General features: G+C 40.1%; 1 protein-coding gene across 15 annotated transcripts in view; it reads right to left on the bottom strand.

The window, feature by feature from the left end:
• dst (dystonin) overlaps nucleotides 1-27,268 on the bottom strand; it is a 622,282-nt gene that overhangs the window by 318,925 nt on the left and 276,089 nt on the right. For all 15 annotated transcript variants that reach the window (XM_072558451.1, XM_072558477.1, XM_072558489.1 and 12 more), the window contains 18 exons: nucleotides 24,642-24,735; nucleotides 24,341-24,495; nucleotides 22,069-22,528; nucleotides 21,232-21,360; nucleotides 18,068-18,145; nucleotides 17,791-17,952; nucleotides 17,078-17,182; nucleotides 16,834-16,929; nucleotides 16,604-16,729; nucleotides 14,989-15,141; nucleotides 12,209-12,363; nucleotides 7,710-7,836; nucleotides 6,557-6,740; nucleotides 4,668-4,825; nucleotides 3,973-4,148; nucleotides 2,249-2,387; nucleotides 1,336-1,529; nucleotides 286-448 (listed from right to left, as the gene is read on the bottom strand). In XM_072558451.1, the coding sequence (XP_072414552.1) occupies nucleotides 286-448; nucleotides 1,336-1,529; nucleotides 2,249-2,387; nucleotides 3,973-4,148; nucleotides 4,668-4,825; nucleotides 6,557-6,740; nucleotides 7,710-7,836; nucleotides 12,209-12,363; nucleotides 14,989-15,141; nucleotides 16,604-16,729; nucleotides 16,834-16,929; nucleotides 17,078-17,182; nucleotides 17,791-17,952; nucleotides 18,068-18,145; nucleotides 21,232-21,360; nucleotides 22,069-22,528; nucleotides 24,341-24,495; nucleotides 24,642-24,735 (2,854 nt within the window). The remainder of the gene's footprint in view (nucleotides 1-285; nucleotides 449-1,335; nucleotides 1,530-2,248; nucleotides 2,388-3,972; nucleotides 4,149-4,667; nucleotides 4,826-6,556; nucleotides 6,741-7,709; nucleotides 7,837-12,208; nucleotides 12,364-14,988; nucleotides 15,142-16,603; nucleotides 16,730-16,833; nucleotides 16,930-17,077; nucleotides 17,183-17,790; nucleotides 17,953-18,067; nucleotides 18,146-21,231; nucleotides 21,361-22,068; nucleotides 22,529-24,340; nucleotides 24,496-24,641; nucleotides 24,736-27,268) is intronic.

The following is a 27,268-nucleotide window of genomic DNA, read 5'->3' as shown; positions in this document are numbered from 1 at the left end:
GTAACTAAAACCATCTCCAAATTTGGTCAGTTCACATTATACAGTAAAATGTGTAGGCCTTTCCAAAAATTCTATTAACACAACTTCGTTTGAAAAAATAATCACGCGTTTTGTTTCTTGACTCTAAAAGAATCATAAATGAATTTAAAAACTTATACCACTGAAATGTAGTAACCGTAAGAAATCCAGAAGTAAATCTAGAAATAAGCCTGCAATCTCAGGTGCAGCTGCAAGATTCAGTCTATTCTCTGACCATATCATGACTATCATTAGAAAGTGAGTTACCTTTTGTTGGTTGAGCTCATCAGCAAGTGCTCGGATGTCTTCCGGCTGACGCTCCTGCATCTTCTGTTGTGTTGTTTCCATTTCTTGGATCCACTGATCAAGATCTTTATAACAATCTCTGTACCAGTTCAGGGAAATGCTGATGCTTTCAAGCTCATGTAGTCTGAAAGCAGAAAGATAGCTTTCTAACACTTGACTACTGGCTTGGTCCCTTCTTAGTTACTGCATCCCTCTCTCAGAATGATTCAAATTGAGTAGCAAGAGATCTCCATTCTGACATCCATTATGTTGGTATGTTCCATATTTAAAAGGGATTTTTCCTTTCTTCTTCAGGATCACTCCCCTATTTCATGATTTCCACATCGCGCTTTCTCTGCTAATCCCATTGGATCTGGAAGTTTCAAGCTATTTCTTTCCAGAAAATATCTCCCTTTGAGGTAAAGCTCAATTACCTTCCCTTCCTGAATTGGTGCCCACTGAGTCAGTTCAAGACCCCTTCAGATCCTTAGTCACATATTCTAGGCTGACAAAATCTGTGTCATATTGAGGGACTGATAATCTGCCAAAGGTGCCAATTTTTGTAAGAAGTGTTAACTTAAGCCCCAAATGCACTATCAAGTGAATTGTAAACATCCCCTGGATGAATTCTCCCTGGTATCCTGACCAATATGTATCCCTCAACTAATGTCCCACGAATAGGCTATCCAGCTATGATTACATGGCTGCTTGTGGAAGCTTGCTGTGCACAGATTATCTGCAAAAGTCCATTATTGGCTCTAAAGTGCATTGGGACATCCTGAGATCATAAAGGCACGTCAGAAATATAGGCCTTTCCTTCTTATAGCCCAATCACATTGGCAGTTGTATTGGGTTTTCTCAGCACCAGCCCAAAACTATCTCTGTTACAGAAGTGACATTGTTAATCAATATCCTACACCATTTAAACATGAAAGTAATTCCACCTACGTGGAGGCTCCATTCATTGCCCCATGGTAAGTACATTCAGAACTCACAAACTCTGGAGGATATGCAGCGGGGAATGATACAGACCTGTTGTCAATTTGAGAACGAATGTTCTCCCATCGCTCAGCTAACTGGACAGCTTTCTCCTTGTGCCAGTCCATGTCCATATCTCGCTCATTGTGAGCCCTCAGCATGCGTTCACTGACAGCCTTTCCTTTCTGCAGCTCATCTTCCAAAGAATGGAAGACATCACGCCGCTCATCCACTTCAGTCCGCCATTGCTGTTAAGGAGAGACGTAGAGAAGGGTGACTGTGAGAACGTGCATGTGTGGGGGGACTACATCGGTGAAGTCAGATCTTGGTCATAGGGAGAACATAAATAAATGCAATAAGAAATTCAGGGGAAACTTCTTTACCCAGGTCATGCTGAGAATGTGGGACTCCCTATCGTATGGACTGATTGAAGTGAGAAGTATAGACATATTTAGTGGGGAACCAGAAGTAAAATGGAGGAAAGAAAGTACAAGGCAGATATGAATCATAGAATCCCTCCAGTGCAGAGGAAGGCCATTCGGCCCATCAAGTCTGCACCAACATGCCAAAGAGCATCCCACCCCTCACCCTATAACCCCACATTTACTATAGCTAATCCACCTAGCCGACATATCGCTAAGCATTATGGGCCAATTTAGCAATCCATCTGACCTGCACATCTTTGGACTGTGGGAGGAAACCAGAGCACCTGGAGGAAACCTAAGCAGACACAGGGTGAATGCCTGTGTAGAGTTTGCACAATCACCCGAGGCTGGAATTGAACCCAGGTTCCCTGGGGTTGTAAGGAAGAAGTGCTAACCACTGAACCACCATGCCACCATACGGTGAAGAGGTTTGCAAAGAAAACCAACACCGGTAACAATTACTTGAAGCAAATGTTGTAAATGTGTGTAAATCAATGCTGCCTTTCCAAATATTGAGAATGTGAAAGGAAAATCTTAGTTACCTTCAATGTATTTTGGAGAGCTTGAATTGCCTTTGTGTCAGGTGGTACTGCATCTTCCTCACCCAGTTTAGTTTCATATTGTTTAACAAGAGCCTCTGCTTCTTGGCTATTTTTAACAATCAAATTAACAGTCTTCAACCTGTAGTTGGAAACATGGATTATATCCATGAATTATGACAGCACTTCAATATTCCTCTTTGCTTTCAAAATGATCACATTTCAAGGGAATTCTCCCTGAATTCTTCCCCACAAAACCCCAAACCCCCACCACAGTCCACCATTATTGGGGAAGTTGGGAGGTTTCAGATGTGACCATTGTGGTAAGTGACCTGGTTGCTAACACTCACACCACAAAACCAGAAGGTATTGGGTTGAAGCCCCAGGCCTGAGAACGAAAACAAAGGACAAGTCGGTGCTAATTCCTATTTGCTTTCAGGGAGACACAAATGGTCATGTGGAACTAGTCTGAAGCAGCGCGGGACAGTTCCCTGCAATGACCCAGCCAAAAGTTATCCCTCAACTAACATGACCAAAAAAATCAATCATTGTCCTATTGTGGTTTGTGGTAGCTTGCTCAGTGCATATTTAGGCATCATAACAATAACTACACTTCAAAAAGATAGTAATGTAATTTGGTATATCCTGAAATGATGAAAATAGTGATAAAGAAATTCTAGTCTTGTTTTTAAAGAAAGGGAGAACCATAATGATCATAAATTCTAAAATAAGCCTCATACTTAGTGGAAAATGTAATTTTTGGTGATTTAACGTGGTGAATTGCTACTCAAGTAGTAAGTGTTGCATTCTTGGTGAATGTAAACCAAGCAAGGTTTTTGGAGTACTTCTATAGAGCCAGACAACACCCAGCCAGACAAAAAGTTACTCAAATGCACAGAGAACTCATTGCTATTCTTTTCAGAACACACAGAACCATTTATTGTGCTTCACTGGTGAACAGAAAGTATGAAGTGACACATTAACCTTCCCCCTTGGCATCAGTGATTTGAATTTGTAATACTGACACACATCCATTCTGTCATTCTGTCTGCATGCCTACAACCCATCAATGCACAAAACGAAACCATTTATGTCTGTCTTTGAGCTTGCATCCATTCAACCCAAGAATCAACAATCGCACCTCCTTAAATCCTTCATTTCAAGAAAACTTTAAGACCATGGGCTTGAACAACTATCTGCAGTGAAAAATGCAGAAACAGATAACTAAAAAAGATCATCACATGCCTAAAACAAAACTTTGTGGGAGACTCAAAAACCTGGCATGGGTGGAATGTACAAAAAGCACACTGAAATCAGTCACTCACAAAATACAAACCAAAGACAGACAGCCTTCTGTGCACCAAGTCTGTTTACAATTTCAAAAAAAGGGGACACATAAGTCAGTTTGAAACAGCAAGAAATATGCGACAGAAATGTATTTTGGGGAATGACCAGCTAACGCAGTGACAGAGAAACTGCTATTCCTCTGGGACTGAATGTTTGCTCTTTTCTGACCCAGGGATGAAGGGGTTTCTCTCTACACTGGACAAAGAGCTCACCATTCTGCTAATGTTTTCCTAACAGTCCACTGCTATGATACTTGCAAAAATAAGGACATCTGCAATCAGTGGTCTGCAATTTAAAGATTTCACATATTTATTATATTTCTAACCAAAATGTCCATATACATTCCAAGGAAAGATAATTAATAAAGACTGAATCCTTACTTATCCAAATAAATGGAGGACAGAGAGTATACTTGATTGAGATTCTGCAGCACCACATTCAGCTCAGCACGTAGGGTTGAGGCTGACGATGAAGAGGCTTGTCCAAAGAATTTGTCACATTTTTCACTGACTTTCTCCAAATCCACAATGAGCTCCTCCAGCTCACTCTTCAATTTCTGGAGAGAGAAAAATTCAAATGTGTTCAGCATGGGTGTGCAGTAGTCACATAGTTAGGTTAATAATGCAGTGGACATGAATATGAATTCTGTTGTGGGGTTTGAGAATTGGAATTTATTTCACTAGAATGAGAAAATTATTTAAGTAAAAACCTGGTGAAAAAATGATCATATTGACCACAACCACAACCCAACTGTTTCTGTAATATCTTCACCTATCCTGGGCAAATAAGTCTCCCCAATTTCACATCAAGGCTTCACTTATTCAGGAATGGGCATCCTTTTCCCCTCTTCCACTCTACCAATAAATGAAATTGACCATGAATTCCAGTCTTGCCACTGACACCCACTTCCTGGAAATTAACCTTTTTCAAAAAACGTCCCATAGTGTTCCAACGTAAGTTTGGAACAAATTTACTTTGAACAGTAATGTTAACACTTACTGAGACATTAACAAAGTACTTTGAGGGAATAGGATGGAAAATACAGTCAAGTGGGAAGGTTTTTCCCAAAACTGACCTCTTGCTCGGTGATTCTTTGCACACTTTCCTGCAGATCATCTCGTTCCAGCGGTGTGCGGATTTGTCGTATCAGGCGCTTCTCACAATTCTCCACACGAAGTCGAATATTCCGTAACTCAGAGATGAAACGATTGCAAGCAGATTCCTCTTGCTCCTCTGGTTTAATAGGTATAGGTCAAATTGTTTGAGCAAGCTCTTGCCAAAAGGGTAGGGTCAGCAGACCCACAAGCTCCTCCAATTCTTGTGAAAACCAAAGGCTGTTTTTACTCTGTCCCCCAAACCCTTCATTCTCCACAAATAAATCCAATAGCTCAAACCTATTCATAACATTCACCTCAATCAGTATTTTCTTGCAAGTTATACCTTTTTATTTATTCCTTCTTTAGTGAAAACATTACAGCCGAGTTTCAAAACAAGTGTGCATGTCTTTAAGGTAACCTCTTTAATATTTATTTAGTCATGAGATTGGTTGTGAATAGCTGGGCCAACATTTACTACCCATCATTACCTAGCATTTACTACCCATCATTACGCATCTCTAATTGCCATTGAGAGGGGGTAGTAAGATGCCTTCTTGAACGTTGCAGTTTATGTGGTGTATTTCCAGAGCACCATTAGGGACAGAGTTTCAAGATTTAGAGAATGTTGGCAGCAAGAGGAAATGAGTGGCGATGATATAGTTTCAAGTAAGAATGATGTGTGGTGTGGAGGGGAAGTTGCAGGTGGTACTATCCTTATTCTTTGAGAAGCTAGAGATCGTGTGTTTGGAAGAAACTGTCTAAAATCCCTGGGTGAGTTTCTGCAGTGCAACTTGTAGATTGTAGACAACTATTGCTGAGCATTGGTGGTGAAGGAAATTAATGCTTAAAGTGATGAAGGGGATGTCAATCAAGGGGGTTCCTTTGGCCTTGGATTGTATCAAGCTTCTCTAGTGTTACTCGAGGTGCACTCATCAAGGCATGTGAGTCGTGTATCGAAACCTTTTCCAACTGTAAACTGGATTTTAGACAAAATCAACTTAGCGATTTCTAAATATAAATTGCTTCTGGAATTCGTTGCTGGTTGCTTGTATCCAGTAGGGAGCCAGCTTCTGAGTAGGGCAAAAATCACGTCATAGAAAGACAACTGTCTTCACGACACCATCTTGTCCACGTGATCAGCTGAACTCAATTCCACCACCTGGAGTTCACTGAACAACTGGATCTCGCCTAATTTTTCTCTCTCCCAGAATATGAACATTGATGCATATTAGGGTTTTACTAGGTGCACTGTCACAATTCTTCAGTCATTATAGGGTGTAGGAAGGGCAGGATTGAGGCCTTGCTGCTTTTTTCCCTGACCAGTGATGCAAATAGTTCATATGAAGGGAACTCCAGAGATTTACCTCCTTGCTTTGAATATCTGTGAGATATCCACCACCCCCCTCCCCCCACTTACTCCCATGTTAAATTTAGCAAAAACACATTAAGCAGCCAGTGCAGCCATTTGTCCAGGGCCCCCCCACACACTGCAAAGACGATTTGGTGGAAAACCTCACAGAATTCCCTACCCTGCATTTGACCCCCAGTAGTATGACGCTGTGCAACAAGTCTCCTTCAGCCACTAAAGCTGCTATCTGAAATAAAATGATTTGCAAAAGAACACTGGGAGATAAAGCTGTTCATCAGTACAACGAGTAGAGGAAGGGAGAAACATAGATATATGCTTACTGCTCCACCCAGATTTTCCAATACTCTCTGAGGAGCAGGACAGCCATTTACAATCAGATGTAAAAGGACCTCAAATAGAACTTCCAAGAAGCAAGAATCTCTTCAATACCTGCCTACAATCTATTTCAAAGAAACATATGCATTTCACACTTTCACTGGCCCGACCCAGCCCCATTACCTCTTTCAGCCGATTTAAGAAGATCTTCATAATACTGTTTGCAGAACTTGACTTCTCTCTCAAGCTGGTTGCCGTCAGTGACTGAGAAGACTTCAGATTCCTGACTATCTTCCAAGAAGTCCCTGAGGTGTTCCTGAAGGCTGCCCAGCACCTGTTGATGTTCCCCAGGGAGCATAGTCTTTATCTGCGCAAAGGGAATACTTGGTGTGAATTCCGTGAGGATCAAAATGCCCAGAACTTACCTAAACACATCAAGTACAGTAAGCCAGACCATCATAGTTCCGTGATATTCACAACACAAATGGGCCATCCACCCCGACAGCTCCATGCTCCTCATGAGCCTCCTCCCGTGTTACTTCATGTATTCCTATTAACACTGTTTTCTAATCATTTTGCGCTTCAATACATCAAATCTCAAATGGGAATTTGTAGGGCTCAATCACTTCTACTTAAAATGCATTCTTGAAATTTCCAAATGATCCACAGACAGATCAGTTTTCTTGCAGCTGTTAATCAAGGAAGTAATTGCATTCCTGACCATGGTGAACACGAGCTATGCAAAAACACTAGCTCGGCAGCCAGTGAGGGTCAAAGGACCAGAATAGGCAGACCAAGGCAAGTGAACAACCTGCAATTATACAACAGAGTAAAACATCTCAAAGCATTTCACATCAGTACAGTCAAAACATAACCATTAGGACAGTGATCAAAAGCCTGGCCACACTGATAGGTCGTAATGAGACACTCAAAGACAGAGAGACAAGAAAGGGGATTCCATGCCCAATGAGTTAGATAACTGAAGGTGTGGCCGCCAGTGCTGAGGTTTGAGAAATCAGGATGGAGAATTGTACAGAGAAGGAGGAATACAGAATGAGAATGCAAGACCAAATAGGTAATGAAGAGCAGATTTCTTTTTGGCTTCTACCTAAAACACAAAGGCAGGATGGAGGGGGGAGAATGAAGTTAAGAGACAAATCAGCCATGTCCTGAATAGTAGACCAGACTAGAGGGGTAAATGGCCCACTCCTAGTTTCAGGAGTTCTCTTTCCCATTCCAATTTTAGATATGTAATGAAGCATCCCAATCAAGGGAAATCAATGTCAGAACAAACAGAATTCACGTCATCCTTTCCGTAAACAAGAGAAACACTTACTGAAGAAACATTCCAAGCACGAATAGTTGAAATTTCATTCATGAGATAATGCCAGGATACAACACTCTTCATGTTTATATGTGTCTGGTGCCAGAGTGCCAGAACATTTTGATAGAGCTGCTCAATTCTGAGGAAGGGAAGAAAGAAAAGTGGATATTTCACTTCTTTTTGAAACAAAAAGCACTCAATTCATTGTGGTTAAAAGGTGCCAACTTGGGGGAAAGAGACCACTTCCATGGTCACAACCAAGTCAAAGCATCAGTGTATTACTGAATCCTGTCAAATATAACTGAGCTTTTTAAATCATCTACATCTTTAGATATAAATGTGAGCCATCTTAATGGTTCCTGCAATCCTCCTTCAACTATTTCCCAATTCAGTGCAATGTTCAAACAGTGCAACCTGCAGATGAAATTTTGTAACCAAGCTCCCACAGTTTGCTCTAATGGCTCCAGTTGTGCTTCTGCTTTGTCTGTGTTGGCATCACAGACTCATTTCACCAATATTTATATGCCAGCACTTTCTAAACCAGGCGTAATCAGTTTGGAATGGTAGTTCTTGAGAATGAAATCATATGGATGGAAATATTCTAACGATAAATCACCACTCGATAGCTCAGAACTAGAGTACAGCAGAAAAAAAGACAGACACACTATCGAAGCTTTTCATCTTGCACTCATCAGGACAGAATTACAACGAATATCAATGGACTAACTATTCCTACATATTTATTAAATACTAAGGATTGCAGATGCTAAAGCAATACCAAAACACCATGGTGCACATTTGCAGACTAATACTTGCAATACTTGGAGCAGCATTTGAAAGAGGTGACAGAATATCACATAATTGCTAGGTTTTTTATTAAACACTGTTTAACAGGCAGTTTTGCTATTTTAACCTAAACCATGTGATGGGCTGAAACTGTCAGAACTATCTCCTGTGGCGCTCTTACAATCAATGACAAGTAATCACATTCATCCCATAAAATCTAGTCTAAAAACATAATTTACAGCCCAAAAGGAGATAATATGCATTACTCCACTGTACCATCTGGGCCCAGTTTTATGGACACATAAAACAACTGTCAAATATTAAATTACCACAAAGTGGAAAGGCACTCTTAGGAAAACAGTTAACTGGTATTTCAAAATGGAAATATTTGTTTGACAAATTTAGCCACTTTTTTGTTTAAGGATGCAATTAGTAGGGGAGCCAACAGATATAGTGTGCTTGGATTTCGAAAGTGCATTTGATAATATGCCGCACAAAAGTTAACATGCATGATAAGGACTCATGGATTTGGGCTGATATTTTATTATTGATAAGGATTGGTTTATGGACAGAAGGTGGACAGTAGGGGTAAATGGGACATTTTCAAGGGCACAGGCTGTGACTAGTAGAGTATTATAAAGATCAGGCTGGTACCTCAGCCAATCACAATCTATATTCATAACTCAGACTAAAAGACAGAGAACTGCGTGTGTCTAAGTTTGCTGACAATACAAGCTAGGTGGGAATGCAAGCTGCAAGTAGTACACAAAGTGTTTGCAAAAAATCATAGACAAGTTGAGTGGACAACACGGTGGTAGATGAGGTATAATTTTGGGGCAGTGTGATGTTGTTCACTTTTGTCATAAGAATAGAAAAAACAGAATTAAATGGTAATTTTCAGAAAGAGTTGATTGCATTCCTACAAGGAACTCAGTTTATCATGCTGATACAGCAAGCAATTAGGAAGGCATGTTGGCTTTATTGAAAGAGAACTCAAGCAAGAAAATAAAAGAATCTTGCCATAATTATACAGCACATTGATGAGATCACACATGATATGCAGTTTTCATGTCAATATTTAAAGGAGAATGTACCACAATGGAGGAGAAAGTTCTACATTGGCTCCTTGGATAAAGGGTTTGTCTTATGATGAGAGGGGGAATTAACTGGACCTAAACTCTCCAGACATTTAAAGAATGAGAGGTGGTCCCATTGAAATATTAAGAATTATGAAGCAGCTAAAGCTGATACTGAAATGTCTTTTTTGGTCCCTGGCTGGGAATCTAGAACAAGGAGACACAGTCTCAGAATAAGTGGATATTCATTTACAACTGAGATTAGGAAAAATTTCTTCATTCAAAGGTTGTGAATTTTTGGAATTCGCTACCCCAGAGAATTATGAATTCTCGATCATTGAATATATTGAAGGCTGACAAGGACAGATTATTAGTTTCTCAGAGAATGAATGGATGTAGTGAACTGGAAGAAAAGTGAAGTTGAAGCTCAAGATCAGCTGAAAATTGAACTTAATGATGAAATAGGCTCAGTTGGGTATTAATGTTTTCTCCTGCTCCGATGAAATGGGGAGTTCGTTCATTGGAAAGTTTGGTCAGTCCTCGTCTGACCACAAGGGGTCCTACTTGATCCACATAAACCTATCAACAGGTTTTTGCACTTGTATTTCTATAGCCTCCATTACTTCCAGGGATGGCCCAAACTATTGCATGGCACATGAGTTACTTTTCCCAGTGTGATCACGTTGCAATTTTAAAAAATACTGCAGCCAATGAATACACAAACAACAGCAGGATCAATGTCCAGATGGCCATTTTTAGTGATACTGGAGGAGGCATAAACATAAACACTGGGGAAAACTGCCCTGTTCCTCCTTCAAGTTGTACCAAGGGACCTCTTATATTCCATTTAAAAGGAAGACAGGCTTCTGGTTAATATCTCATCTGAATGGACTGAGAAATAGGAAGACTACAAAATATCAGTACACCCAAAATCAAACCTAGCTAGTCTGGAGAATGAACCAAGAGCAGCCAGGTTGTTTTATTGTTCTTTTACTTTCTAAACTGTGAAAAAGAATGTCTGTAATATTTGTACTTTGCAGAAGATCTGGATGCAGCAAAATACTCATGGAGAAGGTCAATGGTCATCATATGCTAGCTAATTTTATTAGATAGTTCTGTCAAATTATTGGAGAGAGAAAGATTCAGTGGCATAATTTGATTGCAAAATGTGAAATGATAATTGATAAGTGTATCATTTGAAGAACTGAGAGAACAGCAGTACTTACTCATGGTATAGCTCTCAGCATGCAGTATACCTTTAAAAGGCATGCTCATGAGATCATGGCAATGGGTAATGAAGTAGGTTTAACAAATAGAGTAAAGATCCCCTAGTGATCAGAACATGATGGAATTTAATATTCAGTTCAAGAGTGAGAAACTTGGGTTGGAAACAATTGTGTTTAACTTAAATAAAAAGAATTAAAACGAAACAAGGATAATGTTAGATAAAGTGAACAGAGTGGATAAATTAGCAGGAAAGACAGTAAACAAGGCAGGAGCAAACATTTAAGGAGGCAATTCATGACTGTCAGCAAAACTACATCACAGTAAGGAGGAAATATTCTAAGAGAGGGATACGCCAACCATGGCTAATCAAAGAAGTTAAGGAGAGTATTAGGTTGAAAGAAAAATCATAGGACGAGGGAACAGTCAGGTTAGTCCCTAAGACTGGGACAAATTCAGAATCCAAAGAAAGACAAGGGACGAAACAATGGCTTAGTGGTTAGCACTGTTGCCTCATAGCACTAGGACCCAAGTTCGATTCCAGCCTTGGGCGATTGTCTGGATGGAGTTTGCACATTCTCCTCGTATCCATGTGGGTTTCTTCCGGGTGCTTCAGTTTCCTCCCACAATCCAAGGATGTGCAGGTTAGATGAATTGGCCATGATAAATTGCCCACAGTGTTCAAGGATATGTAGATTAGGTGCATTGGTCAGAGGTAAATGTGGGTAATAGGGTAGGGAAATTGGTTTTGGTGGGATACTGTTCGGAGGATCAGTGTGGACTTGGTGGGCTGAAGGGCCTGTTTCCCCATTGTAGGGATCTATGATTCTAAGGAAAAATCCAGTTGATGGCTGCTGCCTGGAAGTCCCAAGGTGGGTGGACCATGAACTAATGGCATAGCCCTGAGGTTGTTCAAGCTTTCAGATGGAGCCCCGGGGTGTAGGGTAGGGGTAAATCCATCCAGCAACAGGCTTGTGTCAGCAGAGGGTGCCTCCTGACTGCAGTAGCCAGAACACCCTCACAGTCTAGTTGGCATTCCCCACCTGTAGATCCCCATGTATAGCCCTCCAGGCTAAGGTGACTCCTATTCTGTAACCCATGAAAATTGATTACCTTTGTGGCACAATGGGACTTTCAGGATTTAAAGCAAAACAAAATCCAGTTAAAGCAGACTATTTTGAAAAGCATATCTACAAACTGCCCAAGCACAACTTTTGAGCAAAATCATCGCAAGATCTCTTGTTGAATGGAAGATTATATCTGCAGCAAAAGACTGAATTGAAGATGGTCACACTTGGTGCCATTTGCATCAATGCAGGCTCCAAGAGTGATTGATTTTCCAATTGTCTTCCATCTGGTTGCAAATCGAACAGTCATTATATGCAGCCTTATAAAAACAGAGACAGACATATGCGTCGTTATTACCTGCTGGCCATTTCAATGGCTTCTTTGTTTGGTGGAGGTACTGAAAAGCAAACTGAAGGAACCATGGCCTCATTGCCTGTAGGACTGATAACCTTCCACTTAGCTCGGTGTGAGTTGTTTTCCAGTACACATTCATCATCTTTGTAGATTGTTATCTGTTTAAAAAAAAGAAATTAGTGCAGAAATTCAAACACAGTACCTATATTGCAACTTGTAATAAACATGTCCCAAGATGCTGCACAAAAGCATTATCAAGAAAAATTTGATTCTGAGCCACATAGGGTGATATTAGGACAAATGACCTAAAACTTGGTCATGAATGTAAAGCTTTACGATCTATCTTAAAAGGAGGAAAGAGGCATATCAGAATGGAATGGTGCAAATTTCACAGCTTAGGGTCTGGGTAGTAAAGAGTGTGGTGTTGGAAAAGCACAGCAGGTCAGGCAGCATCCTAGAAACAGGAGAATTCTGGGCATAAGCCCTTCATCAGAAATATGCCTGAAACGTTGACTCTCCTGCTCTTCGGATGCTGCCTGACCTGCTGAGCTTTTCCAGTGCCACACTTTTCAACGCTGATCTCTAGCATCTGCAGTCGTCACTTTCTACTGGGTAGTAAAGACATGGCCACCAATTGTGGAACATGTAAAAAATTTGGGAACTTTCAAGAGTGTAGAATTTGAGGATTGCAGAGATCACGGTGGGTTGTGGTGCTGAAGGGCATTACAGAAAGTGATGGGTAATTTGAAAATAAGAGTGGGAATTTTGAAAGTGAGTTAATGTAAATCAGAAAGCATAGGCTTGGTAAAAGGGTCAAAGTGTGTTGAGAGTATATGACAGCATCAGATCATCCTAGCATCTTGTGTTTTCCTCATATGACCTCATTCTTCCAATTGCCCCCCTCCCAGAACCTTTCCAGCCAATCAGAAAGTAGTTTTCATTATCTGATTGGATAATTCTGGACCATTGATAAAATAATGCACTGCTCCATGCCCAACGTTTTTGATGATTAATAATTAAAATTGTACAAAAGTAAGAGGGGGGAAAGAAAACTTTTTTTTAAAAAATGACTATGATTTTTATGCTGAGTTGCCTATCAGGGTCCATCAGAGGTGGGAACCCTGCATTAAAAATACTCCTGGAATAGAAATCAAAGTCAAAAACAACATGCTTTCAAAAGATACCAGGTGACAAACAGATTCAATAGTAACTTTCGAACAGAATTAAAAAATAACAAACAAGGCTATGAGAAGAGAGCAGTGAGGTAGAACTAAGCTCTTTCAAAGAGTCAGCACAAGTAGAATGGGCTGAATGGCCTCCTCCTATGCTGTATGATTCACTAAAGAAACAGACAATTTTGCTCAATTGGTTCACATTGATGACACTTCCTCCTATCCAATCTGTCTCACACATTCAACATAATATTATATTCCTTTCTACTTCATGGACTTATTCTTAAATATGTCTTTATGGGATAAACTTAATGGCTCCTGTGGTTGAGAGTTTACACATTCTCAACACTCCCTAGATAAAAAGAAAGTTTCTCCTGAATCACTTCCTTGGATGTATTAGTAACTATCTTAGGTTTACAGTGTTTTACTTTGGCCATCCCCACAGCTGAAATGTCTTCACATTGAGCATATCAAATCCCCTGTAACTTTGAAGACCTCGACTATATCACCCCTGAACCTTCTCTTCTGCAAAGTGCCCAGTTTGTTTATCTTTCCCTGATAGTTATACCTTCTTGTAACATGTTACAACTTGTTGTTATATTCGGTCAGTGAAAATATAGACTGTACTGCTGTGTAACAAATGCTGTAATTTATAGCAAACAAAGAGAAAAGAGGCTAGATTGTTGTAGGTCATTTGATCCCAGCAACTCTCAGTAATTAGTGTAGATCATAAAAGCCCAGACTTGACAGCACATTCAATTAGTTTTTGTTTGTCTAAGTCAATTCACAACTGTATGTATTGTATTATAATCACCACCCAATGAAAGATTACAAACCAAATTACAGGTTTGAGATTTCCACAAGGGATGTTTTGTCTCTCTTAGTACAAGACTAAGCGAGTTTTTAATCTTGAAATTTCTTCCCAGAAACTGAGAACTCCTGCCTGATTTTGTTCTGTACATGAAAAGATGAGTAACATTATCTATAAATTCAATGTCGCTATTGAAAAGGAAAGTCATATTGTAATTCAATCAGTAACTCATGAAAATCTTGGGGAAAGATTTTAAATTGTTCTCAATTTATGAAAAGGTCATGAACAATGATTCATATTTCCTGACTGCTCGTTGCAAACAAAAGGTAAATCCCCAAAGATGTTTCAGGACACTGGATAGAGGTTAAAGACATATGGTAAAAAGAAAAACAACAAAGGTCAGAAAGAGGTATAAGGGGATCTTCAAGCCATTTTAGTTAGATTTACCGAACTCAGCTTAATGTCACTAAATAGTGATATTATCACTTTAACACTATAACCCCTGCACTAAGCTACCTATCCCTAATAGCCATTTTTAAAATGATATAGTTCTTCCAGCACAGAAACAGGCCATTCAGTCCAACTGGCCCAGGCTGCTGCTTTTTCATCACATCAGCTCCTCCCACCCTCCTTCACCCTTACCAGTATAGCCTTCGGTGCCTTCCTTTCTTTTATTTAGTTCACCACTTTATGTGGAAAGAGGTTTCCTCTGAAAATCCTGTTCGGTGTATTGGTGGCTATTTCATACTTATGGTTTCTAGATTTAAATAAAACAGCTCACTGGGTACTTGGTTGCAAACCTCAATTTGTTTGTAGTCACAGATGGCTTTGATGGGGATGGAGATCCTTGTGGGATTTTCAGGATTCCTGGGTTTGAGTTGCACAATGCTCTTCGCCCGACTCACAAGGCCTGCTACGTTGCTCCTGTACTGGAGAAGTTGTTCCTTCTCATCCTAAAACACATTAAAGAGAGTAGAAATATTCTTCAAACAACTTGGACCAATTCCAATTGACACCTTACATATTTGCTTGTACCAGTTTGTACAGCCTGTACTTGACAGTGCAAACATTGGTTAAGTGCTTTCTCTAGGCTTTGTACTAAAATAAGGGATGCCTGGGCTGCACAATTGAGCTGATGGATTGTACACCACATGCCTTGTGGCAGAAACCTGACCATGTGGCACGTATGGGAATACAGTACATGCAAGCACATGACATGAGCGCAGTTTCCTTCACACATTGAATACTGCACGCACTGGGAATAGCAAGTCTTCAACCATAAAGGAAGTCCTTATTGTTCAGTTACAGAAAGCAGATGTGGGAAACCCTAAAGCGATAGAGTTTATCATGCAAGGATATTTCACCAAAAGTAGAGGGAGTTGCAGGGTTGCACTAGTGTGTTTCTTCAATACTCTCAAACAAAACTTAAGAAATAGGATTTAAGTTAACATAAGCAGCTTTGGAGCAGCTTGTTTGTTCGATCTATGAAGCAAATTAAACAGGGCAATCAAAGGATTTTATAGTTTATTCATTATTCAATATATAAGCTCACAATACAAACCATTATTTTAAAATAGCTCAGACAAATCGAGAGGATGATCAAACTCTTACTTGCCATCTTAAAACACAAGCCTCTTCCTTCAATGCTTAAGTTTACAACTTCTGGTGGAACATGTATTTGCTGTAACCCTGTTCCTCACTCGAAATCAGTAAGGATCTATTTCAGAAACATAGGAAGTGATAGGCCAAGAAGTCTGCAGGCCATCTGGTTTACTTTCTCCTATTCTAAAACTCACTTGATATAGTGATGATATGGTTATTGTAGTGATAGTGACCAATCTTTGTCAATAAGTCTACAAAAGACCCAGACATGAGCTGAGGAGAAACGTGGACCCAGAGACAGAGAGCTTTGCAAACCACTGGTCCAAGCTGAGCTGTTTCTCCCAAATGTGGACCTCATAGCTATATCTCAAAATTACCTACACTCTGCAACTTAAGTTGCTGAAAGAAATCAAACTAGTTTTCACTTGAATGAATTCACATTAATGGGTTCACCTTTTTCCTCTTGGCGCATGTTCCACAGTTGGCCACTTGTTCAATGAAATACTGTCACCTGCAGAGTAATTTTGAATTAATCCCAGTTGAATACAGGTTGTGCCCTCTGGATCCTCCATTCTGAAGGTGGTGAAACTACTTGTCATGGACAGCATTATCTCGTCTTTTTAGAGTTCTCATAACATCTGGGACTATCTCATATTGGAATGCTACTTGTTTATGCCTGCTAATGCATTCATTCTGAAGCACTCTTCATTAGACATAAATTCAATTTTAAAAACCAGCTGGGGTAATCCTTTCTCCATCAATTCCCATTTCTGTATTTTAAACCTTGCTGCCCTGCGCCAGGGAGAACTTTACCATGGAATCCTGAACCAGGTCCTCCAGTCTCACGAGGCTGCTGGATTTGTCACAACTGTACTTTCTCTTTATTGTATCCTGCAGGTTCCTCAAATAATCCATGGATTCTTTGGCATCATTGTAAAACTAGACATGACACAAGAAAAGAAAAAGCATGAGTTCAGTAAGACAGGCCACGCACAGCATTCTACAAAAAAAGAGTTTTCTACCAACATGGATAGAACATATACCTCAAAGTAAGCTGTATTTTCTTTCAGATGTCTTTCAACGCAGGAGCAGAGCTGTAGGATCCAACTCCACTGTGTTTGCATGGCTGCTTTGAAAGCCTGAAAAAAAAACAGGAGAACTCCAGTCTTACCTCTGAAAGGGATTAAAGCAGACACCATTACCCAGCTTCACCCATAATGCAGCAGAACAAACAGGCTGGCTAGAACTTGGCAAGCAGACCACACTGGAGTAAGTTATCACAATTACCTCGATGGTGGGTCGAGCAGGATGACGACTTAGGAGCAGCTGATCTGCCATGTCCTGCACTGATCTCATGAGGATGTCCTTATCTTCCAGCTGTCGCATCAATTCCTGTCACAAACCGGAAGAAAACAAAATCTCAGAATCTAGAAACTGAAGCCAGAAGGGAAAACCCTCCCCTTAAACATTTGTATGACAGTGGACATTGGCTTACAGTTAGCCAATTCTATTTTTACTCGTTGGAAGTTATCAATTTAGAGGGCAGTATTTTTGCAGCAAAATTGTGGGATGAAATCTTACTCCAGAGAGAGTACTGCAATGTCAGAGTGGTTACCTTTCAAAAGGAACATCAAAATAAAGCACTATCTGCCCTCACAGATGAATATAAAAATAAGTCCATGGCATTACATTGACAGGAGATCTTTCCAGCATACTGGCTCACATTTATCCCACATATATCCACATTTATAACAAAGTGCAGTATTTGGGATCTTATTCTGTGTTAATTGGCAGCTGTATATCTACATTAGGACAGTGACTACACTTCAAAATAACTTAACTGGTGATGGAGTATTTTGTGACCTCCTGAGGTTACGAAAGGCAAGTACCTTCTATTACTTTTACACAAGACTGATTAAGGATTATTTATCACCTTTCTTTCTACCATGTGCCACAAACATAACTGTGAGCTAGGAGTTTAATCCACAACTGTTACATACAGCATGGTATTCCTTCTTTCTCAACATGCTGGAGTTCCTGTCACTCCAGTCATAAGCCACTTCCTCCTCCTCCTTCTCATTCAGCCAGATGAGTTCATTAGTGGCTTTGGTCACAAAATTTTGCAGGTCGTCAAGGTGAGAGGCTCGATTCCGGGAAGAAGCCTTCAGATTTTTGAATAGAAAATGAAAAATTAAATGTGCAATTAAAATGAGTTATCCCGAATACAACTGTAACATCTCAACAGGTTTGGAGAAGGAAGTAGCAACAAGATCTCACCAAAAGCTTGATGTACTGACTCTCCAGCATGCTCAACTTCTCTGAATAATTTTCACTTAGTGGTGGGGTCATCTGTCCCTATTTAAATAAAAACATCTTCATGTTATAACAGAAAAACAAATGGAGATTTAATTTAGCAAATGAAAAGTACATTTCACTGAGAATGAGGTATCCTCAACGAAAGACTCCACTTCATCAGTCAAGAAAGCAAACTAATGTCTCTACTTCCACCTCCTTCCATATTCGAGTTGATCTTTCTCTGCACCTTCTCTCAAGCTGTAACACTATATTCTGCATTCTGTTCTATTACCCTGATGTACTTATGTAAAGGTATGATTTGCCTGGTTAGCATGCAAACAATACTTTTCACTGTGTCTCGGTACATGGGACAATTTAAAAAAATCAAATCAGATCAAATCAAAATCATCCTCTGACCAAATTCTCCATCATTAAATAGACAGGTAGAACATATAATTGAAATTGCTAACAGAATGCTAGCGTATATTTTAAGAGGAGTGGAATAGAAATGGTACTGGTACATCGCAGGTAAAACCATATCTGAAATGACTGTGCTATTCACACTGGTGCTGGATAGTGAGAAAGCACATTTACCAGAATAATATCATGTCTACATGGTTGACATTATGAGAACACATTGCAAAGACCAAGCTTGTATTCTCTGCATACAGAATGTTAACAGACGGTCTAATTCAGATATTTAGGGTGATTAAAGGAACTGATAAGTTAGATGGGAGAACAACTACATCCTGTTTGGAGAGTCCAGAACAAGAGCACATCATCTTGAATTATAGTTAGTCATTCAGGGGTGACAACAGGGTGCAGTCCTTCACAAAGAGAATGGTGTCAAATAACAAAACAGAGGTTGATCAATCTTTATAATGAGTAAAAAACAAAAAACCACAGATACTGGAGTTTGAAAAACACAGAAACAGAAATTGCTAGAGAAACTCAGCACTTGTGGAGAGAAAACAGAGTTAACATTTTGAGACCAGCAACCCTTCTTCAGAACTCGAACCGGTCACTGGGGTTGAAATGTTAACTCTGTTTTCTCCCCACTGATGGTATCAAACATGCTGAATTTCTTCAGTCAATTCTGCTTTTGATCAGTTTTTGTTTGGCATTAAAGATTATGGCCACAAGGTCGGCAGATGGGGTTAAGACACAAATCAGCCATGACCTATTTGAATGACAGACTGAATGGTTTACAACTCTCCCTCTGGTTGTAAGTTTGCTCGCTGAGGTGGAAGGTTTGTTTTCTGACGTTTTGTCACCATGCTAGGTAACATCATCAGTGAGCCTCGTTGAAACACTGGTGTTCTGTCCTGCTTTCTATTTGTGTCTCTTGGTCTGTTAACATGGGAGATATCATTCCTGGTTCTTTTTCTCAGATGTTGGTAAATGGGGTCCAAATCGATCTGCTTATTGATGGAGTTCCGGTTTGAATGCCAGGCCTCTAGGAATTCCCGTGCCCCATTTCTCTGTTTAGCCTGTCCAAGGGTGGATGTGTTGTCCTAGTCAAAATGGTGGCCTTCTTTGTCTATAAGTAAAGATACTAGTGATAGTGGATCATGTCTTTTGGTGGCTAGTTGGTGTCTGTGTATCCTGATGGCTAGTTTTCTGCCTGTCTGTCTGAGGTAGTGTTCGTTACAGTCCTTGAAGGGCATCTTGTAAATGACATTCGTTTTGCTGGTTGTTGGTATAGGGTCCTTTCGGTTCATCAGTAGCTATTTCAGTGTGTTGATAGGTTTGTGGACTACCATGATGACAAGGGGGTCGGAGTAGTCTTGCTGTCATCTCAAAGATGCCTTTGATGTATGGTAGTGTGGCTAGAGTTTCTGGGCGTGTTGTGTCTACTATGTGTCTACAAAAACTCTAGCCACACTACCATACATCAAAAATATTTCGGAGATGACGTCCAGACTACTCCAACCCCTTGGTATCATGGTAGATGAAGAATCACACCTCTATGAAAGCGAATGGATGAGCAGAGGTTGGAGAACAGTCTGCGGATCCTTTCTTCCACTTAGCTGCAAGTGTGTCAGCTCAGAAACAAGGGGTTAGTCATCAAGCTCAAGTAAAGTTGGAAAGCAACATAGTAATACCTAGAATATGTGGCACAGGCTCGATTGCTCCATGCCAGTGTTTATGACGCACAACAAGCATCTCCGATCCTAATCAATTGAACCTACCCTGATTCCTTGATCCCTCACATGTTTATCCAACTTCCCTTCAAATAGACCTGCGGCATTCTCCTCAACTATAAAGTGACAGTGAGATTCCACTTTGCAATAATTGTTTGGGTGCACAGGTTTCTGCTGACTTCCTTCTTGGATGTATTAGTTATGATCTTATATTAATGATATTCCCAGTTTTGAGCTTCACCACAAGTAGAAACATTTTATGTCCCTCCAATCTACCAAACCCTTTTATAACTGCTACTGAGCCATCAGTCGTTTCCTTTCGACAGAAAAATGGCCCCAGCCTGTTAAAGATTACCTGGTTTTATTTCTGAGAGATGCACCTTCTCTGTAGCTCTAACATTATATCTGGCACTCTGTTCTGCTACCCTGATGCACTTTGTATGGTACGATCTGCTGCATAATGCTCAAAACAACACTTTTCACTGTATCTCAGTACATATGCCAACAATAAATCAAACGCCAACTCAAATTATAATTATCAATCAAAATGTGAATGAAATGACAAAAAAAAGCTCCAACCCAGAAAGCAAAATGAAAATATTAAACTGCACTTCCAAATGGGAGCCAGGCTCGGTACAAATAGTGAGATTTTGTTTAATAAGGTGGCACAATACCTAATGCTGATGAGTAAAGTGAGGTACAACAACAAAACTTCTTAATCACTTGAAGAGACTCATACACCACAGAATCACATCATAAAATGTTACTGTACATAAGGATGCCATTCAGCCCATCAAGTTCCTCTGACCATGCTATCAAATTAAGCCAATTTCGCCCACCTGCCCTGCTTTCCCCATCTCTTTGTCCCATAATCCTTCGTTGAGACAAAAACAAAAAAAAAGCTATTAAAATACTTGGAGGAAATGAACAAATATTGAACTCGACAAAGTCAAATTCACTGCAAGTGATTCAAAATTATCTGCTGATTTTCAGGTTAGTTACCTCAGCAGATTTGGCTTCTTTGATGCTTGATTCAAAGTCTTCAATTGCTCTGTGGACATTTTTGTGATTTTCCAAGTGACTCTCGATGCTTGGTAAATCAGAGCCCCACTCAGCACGATCAAGCTGCACCTGGATTTAACAAACAAAAGTAGAAAATCTCTTAAATCAATACCATTAAAATCCATTCACAGCAAAGCTCGAGGCCTTTTGGCCCAATAGATGTGAGTGGTCTCCTTTTGCTTGGTCACCACTGACAATTCTCACCCCAATACCTCACTGCAGCAAATGTACAGTGTGATCCAGATGCAGATTTTAGACAGCGTTCTGACATGTGAAGTGGTGAGATATCAATGCACATCTTTCTGTCAATTCTAGTTTTTTTAATAAATAAATCACAATTCCTGCTGCCTAGAAGGGAAAAAAAGGTTTCAGCTACCTGAAACTGTACTGAGAAAGGTTTCTCCATGAAGTCAGACTAGAACACCTGCTCCCGTTGAATTTAGTGCCTTGTAGGTGAATGATTTAGCACCAGGGGCCAACAGAGAAACTCAGTCTGCACAGTTGAAGCCACTGAAACAAGTTTTCTATTAAGTTCTAACAGCATTGCATTGAAGACCTTCCAAGGGAGCAGAAACTAATAAATTTAGACTCAAAGCCCCAACTCAAAAATTGAGAAATAAGAAAAACAAAACTAGAATCTACAGAGAAAGCCAAACAACAATCTAGTCACACTGGTGAAAGATCCTTATATTATCAAAGAAAATAAAATAAAAATGCCATAAAAATTAAGATGACAAAAAGAAACCAAAGTATACAATGTTTTATTGCACTATTTACCTGCATATCTTCCACCCAGCTTATTAAGTCTTGCAAAAAGTTCATGTTGATCTCCTCCTCTGTCAGAGACTGGTCGATGAATTGTGACCTCAGCAATGGTTTCCTGATCTGCATCAGTTTTACTGTCTGGATTGATTCTGGGTCCATACAGGGGACAAAGCCTTGAATGAAGCCATGTGCCAGAATGGGTTTTAAGCCAGAGGAGAGTGTTGCAGGCAAGCTGGGCGTGAGAACTGGGGTCAATCCATGGGTCAAGCTTGGTGTCAAGCTCCGTGATAAACTGGAAGTCAAGGATGGTGTCAAACTCTGGGAAAAACCTGATGAGAAACTTTGATTCAGGCTTTGATTTAGCCCAGCCATCATTAACTGAGTCTGCTCTGAAGATAAGGTGCGCCCTTTATTGTATAGCGATGAACAATCAGACTTCAGCAACATCAACTCATCACGCAGCTTTGCAACTCTATGGACAGAAAGTAAGTCACATTACATTCATTTAATTTCACATTTGAACTTTTCCAATTGTCTGCCTTCTAAAAGGTAAAGTAAATTATATTTCTAAAGAAGATTTTCAACAAGGAAATAATATTTATTACTGTAGTTAATGGAGTTCATCAATTAAAGAAATGCTAGTTATGGGAAAACAAATGTTTCCTAACCCTTTGCAATCACTGTCAGCATGAATGTGGGCCAACAGAAAGTAACAAACTATAGGGCGCTTTTCACAACCCAAGTTTGTCGCAGAGTGTTTTTCAGCAAAGAAGTATTTTTGAAATGTTGTCACTGTTGTACTGTGGGAAACTTCACAATCAATTTGTGCACAGCATGCTCCCACTAACAGCAATTCCATTATGACCAAACATTCTGTTCCAATGATGTCAGTTAAGGCAAGATATCCTGCTCCACGGTACTGTGTAGAATATCTCTGCTCGAATATGAAGTAAAACTACGGGATCCTTTTGCGTCAAGTTAAATTGAGTTCAGGGTAAAAAGTTTCCTTGTGCTCGAACCAACATCATATCTGGAAGTCAATCTCAGAAGATCACCTGCCATGACTCTACATTACTTGCTCCTACATTTGCCATTATTGGAACATGTCTGAATGGAGCGGACAACTCTCTGTGACGTAGCCTCCAAATATTATCAAGTTGGTGTGGAATTTACAACAAAATCTATCCAATCCATTATTCTGGTGGTTCAGCTCCATGACAGACCGCTCTTATTTAGTGTACTTTATTTAATCACTTCAACGTATATTTTTGTATTTTGTTTTCCTCACATATGCTCTGATCTAATATCCCTCCAGGACGCATCACTATTTTATCACGAAGTAGCTCCTTTGAAGCATATCCACACTGCTATTTCCCTCCAAGTAAATCTTCATCTTATTGAATCTAATTTGGTCCAGCCAACAACAAATGTACGGTTCTGAGGAAGGGTCACAAGGCCCAAAATGTTATCTTTGATTTCGCTCCACAGATGCTGCCAGATCCACTGAGCTTCTCCAGCAATTTTCATTCTTGTCTCTGACTACAGCATCGATGGTTCTTTTGGTTTTGACAAATTTACATAGTGTAGATTTTTATCTTCGAGAAATTGAAGCAACTTTCATTGAAATAAAAGTAATGTAGGAATTGAGAAACCAGTGGTCATCATCAACAGCAGAGTACTAATCGATCCAGTTTGCCCAACAGAGGTCAGGAAGCTGACTTCATGATCTTTGAGTTAACTGATCTCAGCTGGACAGCAGCAAGTGGGGCGTTACAATTTGCCTCCGTACCCCTGGATTGGGATGGGGAAGGGAGGACGTGGGATGCTGCTTCTCCCCCTTGTTCCCATTTAGGATCCTTGGCTGGATGTTCAATCTTTAATCTGGCACTTGACTACAGCATCTGAACAACTGGCTCATCTTCACCAGACAATGATATCCTACAATCCAATAATGGCTACGCTTTAAAAGGACTGCATTGGTTGTAAAGCTCTTGTTGGCATTGGGGAGTCCAATACAAATATGCAAGCACTTCCTTTCTTTCTCGTGGGCTCTTTGGCAATGGATTGAGCAGCAGCACTTTGTCGAATAAACAGAGGCATGGAGGGGAGAAAATATTTTTAAAAAGAACATTGACATAGTAAACAACTGAAAACCACATGGACGAAAGATGTGGCCTTTTGAAGTTGTCAGTTCGAATTTTCATTCAAGATTAATTTCAGTTAATTCTAAGATTATTTATGATCATTATTTTTACAATATTGTCAGCATGGTCCAGGGTCCTACCTTTGAACAAGTTGGTCTGCCTGATAATACTTTCCATCGATTAGAATCTGGACATCAACAATCTGTTGACGGATGAGATTTTCAGATTCTAGAAGGTACCCTGCAACCTCTGTCTCATTCTGAAACTGAAGTCCTGATTCCATCCGCTTTGCATCCTGAAACAATTTGGACATTTGAAAAAGGAGAAACGCTGTTAACACACGACAGTTATAAAACCCAAAACCCGTGAATGCATTTAACATCAAACAGCCTGCCATTTGCCAGATCAAATCTGACACAGAGTGCACAGCATGTTACTTACAAGTTGGTATGAATTTCGCGCACGTAACAGTTTATCTTCACAGGCCACATTGTCACACTGAAGTCTGCAGGCGATTTGTTGCAGCATTTCAAGTCTAGAGGTAGAATTTTTGTTTAGGAAAAGGAAAGTGAGAATAAGACTCAATCAGAACAGGGACAATTGCAATTGTGCTGCAATAAAGAATAAATGACTGATTCAGCTACACATTAGTCATTTCTCTTGACTTCTACTTTTAGTGACTTCAACAGAAACAAAAATGGAGAGATGTACACCAGCAGCTGATGAGATATAAACAATTTATGCCATTTTCCAAAGTGACCTCCTTGGATTTTGATAATGCTCTGTTATTCAGACTAAAATCCAATCAGTTGTGATTCATTTACTTTTCTCTAGTCAGATCAAAGCAAAGTGGCTCTCTTCTATAATGACTGACTGCGAGGATCTGATTGCTTTATGTAACAGGGGAAAGCTGAGGGAAGACAGAAAACCTGCCAATCCGACCATGAACGTTCTCAGCTCCAATCATTAAAAAAAAGACAAAAATAGAAAATGAATAAATATCTCTATCTTAAGTACAGAAAGAGATATTCGAATGACACAAAGTACTGATCTGAGCAGCTCATGGATTTTTTTGACAACATCAGCTGCCTCTGCTGGTTCCCTTCCTTGCCTAAGCTGACAAGATCAAACTTTCTGTAAGGTTCTTGCTGTCTGATCCCCCAACTCACATCTTACTCTACTTTTTGTTTTAAATCTCCCCTCATACGCTTTCAGGTTTTGTTCACAAGATCCATCTCCTGCTCCTCAATCCTATTTTTTCCAGGGAGCTGGTCACCCAGTTTCACCACCAAGTTGCCATAGTGGGTGATATTGCCAGCAGTTCGCTCTTCATGTACTTCCCTCTCTTCTTCCCATCTGTCATCAACTATCCTCACCTCAGAAAACCTGCTCTCAGCTTCCAAATCCATACCAATCTTATCCAGGTTTGATCCCTCCAGTCTAATTACCATCCCACCACAAAATGTTCAAAACAACTCTTAGCAAAGTCATAATGTGACAACGACAAATGTCAAATTCCCTCACAAATTTGTGTCATCACCCAGACCACCCATTTCCATTTCGATAGAATTACTCAACTCCACTCCTGCCTCAGTTCATCAGTAGCTGAAAGCCTCATCAATGCGTCCATTATTTATGGATTTGATTATGCTAATGCACTCAACATTCTATCTTCCATAAATCTGAGCCACCCAAAATTCTGTTGCCTATGTCCTACTCACACCAAGGTCCATTCACCCATCACCCTGACACTCATTGCTTTACACCAACTCAATTTCAAATTTCTCAACCTTGTGTTGAAAGTCCTCCATGGCCTCACCCTCCCCTAGCCCTTTAATCTCCACCATTTATACAACTCCCTGTGATAGCTGTGCTCCTCCAAATTGGGCCTCTTAAGCTTCCCCAAATTTAATCACTCCAACATTTGTCTGCGCTTTAAGCTTGAGCTTATAGTATTGGAATTCCTCCTTAAACGTCTCTGTCATTTGAACTTTTTATAAGAAGCCCCTTAACCTCCCTCTTTGACCCTCATTTTAGTTACCGGATCCCAATATTTCCTTATATGTTTCAATATCAAATTTTGTTTTGTAATATGCTTGTGCAATGCTGTGCTCCTACTTTATCAGCTCCACTTAAATAAAAATAGTTACTGCTGTTATAAGAAATGCTGTTCCAAACAAAGTGCAGTTCCTTAGCAAGGGCCACCTTAGGCAAATATTAAGATATAATCGAGATCACAGGAAAAAAAAAAGAGTCATAAAATCAGTACAGGCAAAATAGACATTAAAGCTCAAGCAACTTGAATGCAAAAGCCGACATCAGAGTGCAGGTTTTTGGTGGGGGAGCTGTGGGGTGCAATGGGAGTCAGGGATCGACAGAAGGGAATTCATAGAAACATAGTATGATTTAGCAAAGAAGACCATTCAATCCAGCATGCTACATCATTCAGTGAATTTATTACGCTACATTCAGTCACATCTCAGAAACAGATATAATAGATTTTAAAAATTCTCTTCATAATTGAAGTTATTTAGCTGTCACATATAATGCAATAGAATCACAGATTATTACACCACAAGAGGTGACAATTTAATTCAACATGCCTGTTAGAATTTATGGAAGAACTTACCAAATCAGTCCCAGCATCTCCCAATCTGCCCATCTGCCCATCTGCCCCCCCCCCCCACCCCACCACCCACAAATCTGCAAATATTTATTCAGGACCATCTATCCCCGTTGAAATTTACGAGTGAATTGCTTCCAGTACCTTTCAGACCAGACAGTGCACCAATTACATCCAGAAGGCACACTGCATAAGTGCCCACTCTGCACACATAAACATACCTGCTAACATCCATGTCACTGCTGGAGGATGTCCAAGAATTCATGACGGTTCTCCCTCCAGAGCTGCTAGGTGAGAAGCTCTCAACAGAGCTGGTGCTATTGCTGGTGCTGTTGCACAGGGAGTTGGAGTTGTTGCCACCAAAGGCTATTGCCTGGTCATTCAGTTTCAACATGACCTGCAGCAACCCAGTTGTCAAACCCAAAGACCCCACCTCACCTCTACA

The sequence above is a fragment of the Chiloscyllium punctatum genome, chromosome 3, assembly GCF_047496795.1.
Source record: "Chiloscyllium punctatum isolate Juve2018m chromosome 3, sChiPun1.3, whole genome shotgun sequence".
NCBI classification, from domain to species: Eukaryota; Metazoa; Chordata; class Chondrichthyes; order Orectolobiformes; family Hemiscylliidae; genus Chiloscyllium; species Chiloscyllium punctatum.
The sequence above is the reverse complement of the archived record's forward strand: the minus strand, read 5'-3'. Positions and strand labels throughout refer to the sequence as shown.